At 48.4% G+C, this 11,737-nt stretch overlaps 1 protein-coding gene across 11 annotated transcripts in view; it reads left to right on the top strand.

Annotated features, from left to right (window-relative positions):
* The window catches only part of DAGLA (diacylglycerol lipase alpha), a 72,707-nt gene that overhangs the window by 44,317 nt on the left and 16,653 nt on the right, over window positions 1-11,737 (top strand). For all 11 annotated transcript variants that reach the window (XM_035889745.1, XM_035889737.1, XM_035889733.1 and 8 more), the window contains 6 exons: window positions 3,526-3,660; window positions 4,324-4,401; window positions 5,658-5,782; window positions 7,529-7,685; window positions 8,011-8,094; window positions 8,224-8,301. In XM_035889745.1, coding sequence (XP_035745638.1) covers window positions 3,526-3,660; window positions 4,324-4,401; window positions 5,658-5,782; window positions 7,529-7,685; window positions 8,011-8,094; window positions 8,224-8,301 — 657 coding nt within the window. The remainder of the gene's footprint in view (window positions 1-3,525; window positions 3,661-4,323; window positions 4,402-5,657; window positions 5,783-7,528; window positions 7,686-8,010; window positions 8,095-8,223; window positions 8,302-11,737) is intronic.

Genomic DNA, 11,737 nt, shown 5'->3' with positions numbered 1-11,737 from the left:
CTCCGTCCTCGTGCCCCCCACCCTTGAGATATTTGTAGGTGTTGATGAGATCCCCTCTCAGCCTTCTCTTCTCCAGGCTGAACAAGCCCAGCTCCCTCAGCCTTTCCTCCTAGAGGAGATGCTCCAGTCCCCCCATCATCCTTGTTGCCCTCCTGATGTATCGTAATATTGAAGTTGGTCAGAATGATGAGTGTTTGAGAACTCTCAGAAGACCAAGCAGAACCAGGGAATTGTTATCAAAGACAGAAGAAAGTCATAAAGAAAGAAGAGGTGATGCATGCACCTCTAAAGAAACAATTTAAATCGCTTGCATACGCTAGGCTCTGAATTAGTTACAACCTCTCAGGAAAAGAGCTGGGAATTATCAAGGACACTTCAACAAAGACATCAGTGCACAGCAGTGGCCAAAAAATCAGAAAAACGTTTAGCTTCAGTAGAAGGGCATAGAAAACGACAGGGAAAACACCAAGGGACCGACCACATCAGTGATGTCCTCACTAAATATAGCCTGGTGTTTGGTCTCCTACAAGATGTGGCAGAAAAAGGAGCATATTGGAGGGGACATGAACTCGTAGAGGAAGAGAAATGAGATTGGGATGTTAACCTCAAAGGCAAAAGGTGTAATCAGATGAAGAGCTGCGTAAGAATAACGGAGAGTCAGGTGAGGGCTACCTGAACATTTGTTCATCGCAGATGGCAACCAGTATGAATTAGATTAGAAGGGTTTGTTGGTAAGTGCTGTGTAGTTATCCGCAGGGTGCACTTCCCAAAGCGCCGATGGCTGCAGGAATTGTCATAGCCCTTTTGCAGAAATCCAGCAACATGTACTGGCTCACCGATCCTCCCAGCAGCAAGCTTCTGCAGCGCTGGCTGAAATGCCACCGTGTTCCCAGGGAATGTCCCAGCCCCAACCTGCTGGCCCCGCTGAGAAGTCATAGCCCAGGACCACCAGCTCTCCCAGATCATCTGCTAGAGCTGCTTAGGAAAATCCACCTGGAAAACCGAAAGGAAATAAGCTTTGTGTCGTGGCAGCTCAAACAGCAGCGTTTTCTTGGGGGTTATTTCTGCTTCTCCACTTGCCTGTGCTACCACAGCAAAGACACTTCTGGGAGCATCAGCTTCCCTTCCCCCTGGCAGCACAACCAGGTCGCCTTGCCCAGGTATCCTGAGGGCGCAGCATGGGTGCTGCAGCCTGGCTCCGGAGCCCTGCCAGGCATCTGAATGGCCTGGTTTCTGAATAACTCTATTTTATTCAGGAATGCGAAATATTTCACTTCATGTCAAGCTTTTTTTAACAAACTTTTCATTCTGCAGTGACTCTCTGTTTCTACTTTTTTTTTTTTTTTTTCAGGATAAAAGCAGATACCAGGATCTCTAAATTCCTTGTGCTATTGAATTGCCATTTTACATTCAGCCTGAGCGATTTCCAGGCTCTTTTCTTTGCAGAAACAAGCTCTGACTTTGTGTGTCCTGGCATGACAGCGTGTGGAATGAATGTGCATGTAATGGGTCAGAAATGAATCTATTGCCGTCTCTCCCAGTCTTCATGGAAAAAACGTTCTAGCAGAGGATCATCGGCCTCTGGGCTGGAAAAAAGCTCTGCAGAGTGGACATGGCAACGGGGCAAGAATCTGTTCTTATGGGTCTGGAGTGAACTCTGAAGTGCCAAGTCTCCACCAGCTCTGCCGGCCCCAGAGCCTGCGGGGTTTGTAGCAGAACGCTACAGTCAATCCTACAATATAACATCAGGTGCTCCGGCAAAAAACTCTTCCTTCGGAACAGAACATACGTGTTGACCTTCCATTATGGCTTTTTACTTTGGTCAGAGTCTTAAGGGGTGTTGCTGTCGCTTCGGGTTAATGGGTGTTGGTGGTATTTTACTTCGAGGCTGTATTTCTTTTGTGCTTATAGGAATTGTGCGAAGATTGATGGGGTCAGTACTTCAAGGATACTGCAGTTGTAATGTTGGAGAGGTTAATGCCAGTCCGTTTGCTCTTCAAAGGCACAGCTGGCGTGGAAACCTGCGCAGTTGGCACCTGAAGCCCCGTTCTTAATGGTGACTTAACTTGCTTTTGTAGGCAAGTGAAAAATGATAGAAAGTAATCTTGCACTCCAGGAGTTTGTCAGAGATAAAAGAATGTAGGTCATTTCCTGCAAGGCTGCTAGGGAGAGAAGGGATTTACTGTCTTGCCTGTCAAAGAAGAGAGATGGAGAGATCCTGTCCTGAAGATCAGCCTTTCTTCAAGTGCACGGCTCAGGCTTTCTACAGACAAGACTGCAGTCGCGTGGCTTTAGGTGCTGAGTACAGGATGCTGTGAAAATACAGGCTAAAAGTTCAGGATAAGGTTGTGATGGACCTTGGTAGGAAAGGTTTAGCGATGGCAGGAGTCAAAATGCCAGCCATTTGTGTACTACAGCGCTTGCTCAGTCCCACTTTCTGTTGATCCAACCCCTGGACCACCCCTGTCTTTAAGCGTGCTGGTCTGAGCGATGGCCAGATCAGCATTGTCCCACAGTCCAGCCTAGCCACAACCTTCCAAACCATTCTCACTTAAGGTCTTGGGGTTTTCTGTACTACAGAGCAAAAGGAAAAATAATGTTTCTCCTCGAAATATCTTTGTCACTTGCTTCAGAGCCTTTGCTTGACCCTCTCGGGTCGCTTCCACTTCTGTCCCTCCTGTGATGTCTTCCTTTTCTGAGTTTGGTCACCTTCTCTTCTGGCAACTCTGCATTTCGTGACTTGGACCTTTTTCCAGGTTTTCCTTTTCAGGCCCTTTTGCTTGGGTGTAGTCCAAGATAAACCTGGAAAAGCCTGGTAACTTGGTCAGTTCCTTCAGTACCAAGAGCTGCCGCGTGTCACGCATGCTTGCTGTGATTAACTCTTTGAAATCACGTAGCAAAGAGCGTGGTGGTGAACAAGGAGCAGCTACAGAGACTGGGCAGTGGCAGGATTCCAAAGCTGTTACTTTCCGGGATGGTGAGGTCTAGGTTAAGTATGGGCAGAAGGATCCCAGGACAGAGTTACAGAATGGAAGAGGCTGTTAAATAGGGCAAAATCAGTGCTTTTTTTTTTTTTTTTTTTCCTGAATAGCCTTTGTTCAAATGAAATTGCTTTGGAGGAGAAAGGATGGCTCTGAGATGACACTGGATTTGGATTTGCTTGGTTCTCCTCTTACTTCCTCTGACTTATTTACAATGTAGAGATGAAAACATTTCTCTCCCTTCATGTCTGCCTTGTCTGTTTTGATGTTGAGGTGGTCTGCTTGCCCACGCGTAAACACCCAGCCTAGTACAAATTCAGTCTCAGCTGAGGCCTCGGAGTGTGACTGTGTAAAATAAATAAGAGATATTAATATGATTATTCCAGATATGGTGTTCCCTGAAGGAATCTCGTGGATGTTTTAGAGAGAGAGCTACAGAAATGAGGCCATTGCTGCCGCATAGGTTCTCGTTCTGTGTCCTGTTTTGAGGCTCCCCACACCCAAACTCCTCCTCCTAAACTCTTCTCTCCCTGGATTTTTGCAGGACGCCTACTCCGAAATCGCCTACCTTTTTGCTGAGTTTTTCCGAGACCTTGACATCGTCCCATCTGACATCATTGCAGGCCTGGTTCTTCTGCGCCAACGGCAGCGGGCAAAGCGCAATGCTGTGCTGGATGAGGTGGGTGGAGGCAGTGGGCATCTCACTTGGCCCCTGACTTACCTGCTGCTCTCGTGACTCGCTGTGTGAGAGCTGCATGACTCTGCCCACCTTGTTTCTGTGGTGCGATGGGCTATTGCCAGTCACCGAGCTGCAAGATGAAAATACTTCTTCAGCAGCTTTTTCTGAGACTCCCAAAGGGCCCAACTGGCTCTGTGTCAAGCTTTTGAAACCTGTAGGCTTTTCTGGGCAGGTGATACGTACAGATTTAGCTCTTGACCCCAAATGGGCAACTGCCTTGAAGGAGGTGGGAGGTACTTGAAAGTGAATGGGAGGATTTCTCCTCCTCTACAGTGATGGGGAGAAGACTCTGGCATCAGGGTAAAGCTGCAGGAGGAACTTTAGGTAAAAATTCCTAAATTCTGAAGCCATTACTGGCATTGAGATTTGCCGACTGTTGACCCAGTAGGAAATCATTTGGTTGGGTTTTTTTACCCCAGAGGTGGGGTTCAGGCAGCAGTGCTCAGATCAGGCAGAAATAGGAACAGCAGAATGGGAACCAGAGACTGGTTGGGGTACTTGAAGAATCTTGTCCTGGGTTACAGAGTGCTTTCTGTTTCTCAGGTGTAGATTTTTGTCTTGGTGTCACAGAGAAGAATTCTTATGTATGTTTGTGACTTACAGGCAAACAATGACATTTTAGCTTTTCTGTCTGGGATGCCAGTGACCAGGAACACAAAGTATCTGGATCTGAAAAATGCGGTAAGTCGCTGGCCTGTGACCTTGCAAACTCACCACGCTTCCCCGCGTAGCCTGTTCTCTTTTTTTTCAGTGGCTTCTCTTACTCCTTTCTGCCCCTTTCTGGAATAATCAAAGAAATTAAAGATTGGTACAATGGAGTGGAATAACAGAGCTTGCTCTCTGGAGGCTTTTTGTCTTCAGATCACTTTTAAAACATCTCCATTCTGTGGGAAGTGGTAGGATTTCCGCTCTGATGGGGGAAGGCAATGTGAGATTTCTCCAAAGCCAGAGGTAGGAGTTGAGCGCTGCATCCAGGAGTGTCCTGCAGAGCTCCATATGGAATTACCACCAGCAGAGCTCATGGAACCCAGCAGGCAGGGTTCCATCGTGATAAGGGCAGGGAGCTGCCTGGGGTGAGATGGAGCCTTCCTCCCTGGGGCTGATTGTCAGCAGTTCTCAGGATGGAAATGACTGCAGTCTGTTCTGTTCCGTGTGAATTAAGCTTCGCTTTTCTCCTGGCATGCTGCTGTCGCAGCCCTTCGTCGGGCAAATTGTATTCACTCCCCTTGATTAGCCGATATTGTCGCAAGAGAGGCAAGGCTGACCCAATCCCAGCATCTCTGATGGAGGGATTCTGTGATTAACCTGCTTGCGGCTGCGCGGTACTGGGTTGTGTTTAACACTAACCTCCTGCTCGCCTTCCGCCCGTCTCGCCTCCTGCATAGGTGTGCGTGGGGAGAGATGCCAGCAGAGCTTACAGAAGGCAGCGCCGAGGCACGTGGTCCCAGACTGGCTTTGGGGTCCTCTCTGGGCATCTGCCTTATGGCCTGTGACTGGCTGAAAGCAGTCTATTTAGAGAGCTCATCTTTTTGAGGCTTAAACTAGTTTATCGTCTCCCCAGCTAGGGTGGGGGGGGGGGGGGCAAAACCCACAGAGGGTGACCTTCCTTTGCAGCAGGCTGTTTGGTACAGAGAGGAAAACTTCTCTAGAACTTCTAGTTTTGTTAAGCAGCTAGTGGGGCCCCTCCGCTCAGGCAAAGAGACGTAGCTGTACCGAGATGTTCTTGGGAGGGGGAGGATCTTGCCCAGTATAACCAGCTTGCTCCACTGCAGTCACCTGGAAACGCTGACAGTGCTGTTCCAGTGGTGCTGAGGGAGAAGGCTGATGCTCGGTAAGAAGGGTGCGCGTCTCTAACGACGGTGGCAAAAGGGAAACAGTAGAAAAACTCGCTATCTAAAGGAGAATAAGGCCTTTAGCGAGCCTCTTGTCTCTTTCAGCAAGAGATGCAGCGGTACAAAGAGGTGTGTTACTACATGCTGTTTGCCCTGGCTGCCTATGGCTGGCCCATATACCTGATGAGGAAGCCCACGTGCGGACTCTGTCGCCTGGCCAGATCCTGCTCGTGAGTGGCCATCCTGTCTATCACTGCCTTCTCTTCCCTTTTCCCCTCTCTTTCTCCCAGATGTAGACTTCTCCGTTCTTTCATCGCTTTGCTCTCTTCATCACCCTTCTACTCTTCCTCCTTTTCTCTTCTGCTTTTTTCCCCTCTTCTCCCTTCTCGTGCTTTTTCTTTCCATCTCTCCGTCCCTTCATACTCCAGTGGCTTTCTCCTCAGTCTCTTCCTTACAGTTTCTTATCTGCTTATCTTGTTAAATAAACCAGACTGTCCTGTGCTCTGTCCTCTCTGGTGCACTAAGGATCACGCCAGTCCTGTGCAATTGGAACAGCCAGCAGAAAGAGCTCATCTGGCACAAGGCTGCTTTCACACTGAGTCAAAATAGCCGTCTTGGAGCTCAGAAATCAGATTTATCGGCAAGCCCAGATACGCGGGGAGCTGACATATGGGTCGTTATTAAAGCATTGGCAAGACTTGGCCAGAGTTTGTGCTGTGTTCCCTCTGACTAATTGTTTTTCTGCCATGCTGTATAGTGCTCACCTCATGGTAGCAACGCTGTAGCTCCGGTCAGGATTGCATTGTTTTAAATGTTTTGCTTTCAGCTGCTAGAACGCTGCCATCAGATTCTCTTTGGGGTTGAGCTTTTTGCACTTACACAGGCAACTTCTGAACTTATTAGGAGTATACTTCCTTTTGAGTACTTTGATCTGTGCAGTGTCTCATAAGGGGGGAAAAAAAAAAATCTGTGCTTCTGGGTTTGTTCTGGAATCAGTCTAGACCTGTTCTTTCCTTATCAACAGATCTAGATCTCAGTAAATAGAATCATAGAATGTTTAGGGTTGGAAGGGACCACCAGTGGTCATCTAGTCCAACCCCCCTGCAGTGAGCAGGGACACTGCTAACTAGATCAGGTTGCTCAGAGCCCCACCAACCCTGGCCTTGAATGTTCCCGGGGATGGGGCCTCCACTACCTCTCTGGGCAACCTGTTCCAGTGTTTTACCACCCTCATTGTAAAAAATTTCTTCCTTACCTCTAGCCTGAACCTACCCTGTTCTAGTTTAAAACCATTTCCCCTTGTCCTAACACAGCTGGCCCTACTGAAAAGGCGTTCCCCATCTTTCCTATAGGCCCCCTTTAGGTACTGGAAGGCCGCAATCAGGTCTCCCCGTAGCCTTCTTTTCTCCAGACTGAACAAGCCCAACTCTCTCAGCCTGTCCTCATAGGAGAGGTGCTCCAGCCCTTGGATCATTTTAGTAGCCCTCCTCTGGACCCGTTCCAACAGTTCCATGTCCTTCTTGTGCTGAGGGCTCCAGAGCTGGACGCAGTACTCCAGGTGAGGTCTCACCAGAGCTGAGTAGAGGGGCAGAATCACCTCCTTCGACCTGCTGGCCACATGTCGCTGCTTTGTGTGTTGAAGCAGTCTAGGACTGTGCTGTGAAGCACGGCATCCTTTGAGGAGAGATCCCGGCCCCACCATGCGCTGATTCCTTGGGGACTGGTTGCACTGTAGCTCTCTCTGGTGCTCAGAAGGAAAACTACATCTGATCCCAGTGCCCCTTTTTTGATGCTGAAACGTGAGCCGTGTGCTGGTGTGTGCCAGAGCTCCTACAAAGTGAAGGAAATCACTGCTGTTGAGATGAGGCCGGTGTGGCACGCAGGGTCTGTCTTCCCCTTCTTTCTTAGGCATTCCACTCTAAAGCCAGTCTCTTCCGCGTTCCTCTTTTCCTCAGAGCTATCTTTTTCTCCTGCAGATGTTGCTGCCTCTGTCCCTCCCGGCCCCGCTATGCACCCAGCGTCACCATTGAAGAGGATAATTGCTGTGGCTGCAATGCCATTGCCATCCGGCGCCACTTCTTGGATGAGAATATGACCTCAGTGGACATTGTTTACACGTCTTGCCACGATGCAGTAAGGAGAATCTGCAACCCCCTCCATATTTGGAGCATGCTCCTAAGGCCCTTCCTAACGGGATTTATGTGCTTCCAGGTGTAGTGGTACAAAGAAGGAAACTTAAGCCTTTTTCTGACCCTAGAGCTTCCCATCCTCTCTCTCCATCAAGAAATTCTGCCACTTGGACACAAATATTTGCTACCACCAAAAATCAGATCATTCAGAGGAGCTCTTACCCATAAGGCATAACCTGGCAGGCTGCTCTGCCTCCTTTTCCCTGAGCCAGGAGGATAATTAAACAGGAATGTCCCACCCGATTGTTACAGTCGTGGATCTTTTCCAGGTTTATGAAACGCCTTTCTATGTGGCTGTGGACCATGATAAGAAGAAGGTGGTCATTAGTATCCGAGGAACTCTGTCTCCAAAAGTAAGTGCGCTGTGCAGTGGCTTCACGTACCCTTGGCCACCCTGGCAAACTTTCAGGAGAGTCTGAGACCTTCCTGACTCGCCCGTGGCGTCTCACTTACCTGAAGCGTGGTGACTGCTTTTCTTCCAGGATGCCCTGACTGACCTAACCGGGGATGCGGAGCGCCTTCCAGTTGAGGGTCACCATGGAACGTGGCTGGGACACAAGGTGCGTAAAAGAAAACAAACCCAAACCAACAAAACCCCCTCCTTTTTCTAATGTTTTGACTTCTTATTTATAGGCCAAAAAAAAAAAAAAATAAAATGGTCTTAATTGCTTGAGGTGCTTTTAAGAGGGGTGGCGCATAATTGCAGTGAAAATGGCTTTGAGATGTTAAAATAAAACCCTCGGTTGTAACAGTTAAAATCACTATGCTTGTAATTAAAAAAACCCCCATTCAATTAGTAAAACCCAAACTGTAAAAGGCACCGTCGGGGACCTAAAACAAAATTATTGGAGTCATCCAAATTACTTTTACTTCCAATGACCTTTTCAGAATTTGCAGTCAAACCCTGCGAATGCCTTTTCAAATTCTCTTGCAGCAGGAACAGGCGCTGAAGCTCATAAAGGGATTCTGGCAGGACTTGCGTCTGTGTAATTAGGCTGATGCTCTGTGTCTGTGCTAGCCATCAGGCCTGCGCCCACTAAATCAATTTACTGTAGAGCTGACCTTTGCCCCAGTCCAGCGAAGTAATGACACTCACGCTGAGCTTTAAGATTATCAGGAATTTGGCGGCCTCTCGAGCTGCGGTGCCAGGTTGGGAAAGAAAAATACAAACTGGAGGTCGTGCCTGGTGGAAGGAAGGGAGTGGCTGCTGGAAACGCTCAGGAGGACGAGGTCTTGCTGAGCATCTGGTCAGGGTTCCTTCAGGGGGAGGACATCCAGCCCGTAACTCACAGAATCACAGAATCGTAAGGGTTGGAAGGGACCTCAGGAGATCATCTAGTCCAACCCCCCTGCTAAAGCAGGCTCACCTAGAGCATGCTACACAGGACTTCATCCAGGCGGGCTTTGAATATCTCCAGAGAAGGAGACTCCACAACCTCCCTGGGCAGCCTGTTCCAGTGCTCTGCCACCCTCAGAGTGAAGAAGTTCTTCCTCATATTCAACTGAAACCTCTCGTGTTTCAGTTTGCATCCATTGCCCCTAGTCCTGTCGCTGGACACCACTGCAAACAGACTGCTTCCGTCCTCTTGACTTCCGCCCTTAAGATATTTGTATGCGTTGATGAGATCCCCTCTCAGTCTTCTCTTCTTCAGGCTGAACAAGCCCAACTCTCTCAGCCTTTCCTCGTAGGGGAGATGCTCCAGTCCCTTTATCATCCTAGTAGCTCTCCTCTGGACTCTTTCTAGGAGTTCCTCGTCTTTCTTGAACTGGGGAGCCCAGAACTGGACACAGTACTCCAGGTGGGGTCTCACCAGGGCAGAGTAGAGGGGGAGGAGAACCTCCCTCGACCTGCTGGCCACACTCCTCTTAATACACCCCAGGATACCATTGGCCTTCTTGGCAACAAGGGCACATTGCTGGCTCCCAGCCTGTCCAGGTCCCGCTGAATGGCAGCACAGCCTTCCGGCTTATCAGCCACTCCTCCCAGTTTTGTGTCATCAGCGAACTTGCTGATGGTGCACTCTATCCCCTCGTCCAGGTCATTGATGAACAAGTTGAACAAGACCAGGCCGAGTACCGAGCCCTGGGGAACTCCACTAGCTACCGGCCTCCAACTGGACTCTGCCCCGCCGATCAGAACTCTCTGGGCCCTGTCATTCAGCCAGTTCCGAATCCACCTCACTGTCCACTCATCCAACCCATACTTCTTGAGCTTCCCTATGAGGATGTTATGGGAAACAGTATCCAAAGCCTCCTTGGGAGCCAGGAGCTGGGAGGCTCCGGCTTCATTCCTGATGTCCTGCCTGAATGCCAAACCTCTTCTCCGTGCTCCGATGCGCTGCTGGAGGAAGTGGCGCACGAGCAGCCGATAGATAACCGCGTACTCGGATGCTCAGCTGGTATCGGGCTGATAAAGAAGCGGTGCCCTAAGCGTTGTCTGAACGCTCCGTGGTCTTCAAGCCTCCCCGAGTGGGGTCTTTTTGAAAACAAGTGTTGCGTCCCTGCTGTTTGGCTAACGGGTATTTCCTTTGTTTCCCCCGAAATGAGAAAATTCATCAACCTGGCAATTACATAGGACACGTTATGGAAACGCGGATAAACGAGGTAGGGTTTTGTCGCATAACCGATGGTTAGCTTTGGGAATCTTTACTTGTTCCACGCTTCTGAAGCGTTATGCCTGCTGTCGATGAGGACGTCACTTGTCTTTGTACCAATGCCTTTAGCCCAAAATGATTTTGTGCAATCGGTGCGATCAACAGTTTGTACAAAGAAAGGAAGGTAAAAGGAAACCAAAGGGAAGCGAGGCGGATTTGTTCTATTTTTAATGTGCAGAAAAGCTACTAATAGATCCTTGCGGAAGGTGGCTTTTCTTTTGATCTTTCAGCGAAAATATTCATGTGCTAGTGACTTACATGAAACGTTCTCGGATCCCTCCCTTTGTGCTACATTGCGGTTTTGTTCGACCTTTGGGTTCTTTCTTTTTGGGTTGTTACTAGTACAGAAATACAGCTTTATCTTAAATTATTGTCAATATTAATCTTCAGGCAGCAATGTACTGCTGATTCCTAAGGGAGACTAATGGAGATAATAGAATTTTAAAAAGTCTGTCTTAATGCATTTTTAATGTCCAGAAGTCAACTTTAATACCAAAATAAATGAAGTGTCTTGCTAACACTTATATTTAATTTGGAGAAAAGTACTCGGCCGTTCAGGAGCTTCCCGTAAGCTGTTTGATTTCTGTTCTTTGTCTTGCCGCTTCTGTCCCGCGCACCCAGCAGGCTGGCATGGCCTCTTATCTCCACCTGCGGAGCCCGCCTGTCGCTGTGCTTCACGCGGCGTCCATCAGACATCCTACAAATTAAAACTCTTGATGTTTACGTGAGCCTTCTTATCATTCCACCGGTCCCGCAGCTGAAGGTGTTTGCTTGCTTGGGTTGCTGTGAATGCCACAGTTAAAATAGATATTAGGTCTCTGAGCTAGTTGGGGTCAAAAAAACATAGCTGTAATTAAGGTTTATGTGTTAGCATGCCAAAAAAACCCAAAACTAAAACAGGGTTTGTCACAATTCAGAGGGGAAACTAACCGCAAACAGAAAAAAACCCCCACCCCTAGCTTTGCTATTTTTGAAATAAAATCCACTGATTTTATAACAAAGTTAATTTAAAAATAATAAGAAGTCAAGAGCATGAGTCCATGCTGAATCTGTTGAACCTGTATAGAACAAAACTGCTAAAACGATGATGGTTATGGAGGTTTATCTCATGGTGTGGAGCCAGCTGGGAGGACAAGAAGTAGCTGCTAGAAGGAAGCCCTGAAAGCTCGGCCACGATAACTCCCACCGGTCTGAAGGAACAGTCGGTATTAGCAATAAGTTTCACGCACTTTTCTTTACCAAACAGACCCCTTCGTGGGTCTTCACACACGCGGTTCCGCTATCGCAGAGCAGTTCCATGCCTTCAGACTGCAAAGGAATGCAGAATATTTCCATTTCACTT

The sequence above is a fragment of the Egretta garzetta genome, unplaced genomic scaffold (genome assembly GCF_000687185.1).
Source record: "Egretta garzetta isolate BGI_Z169 unplaced genomic scaffold, ASM68718v1 scaffold300, whole genome shotgun sequence".
Taxonomy (NCBI): domain Eukaryota; kingdom Metazoa; phylum Chordata; class Aves; order Pelecaniformes; family Ardeidae; genus Egretta; species Egretta garzetta.
Note: the sequence above shows the minus strand (reverse complement) of the source record. Positions and strands in the feature narration are given on the sequence as shown.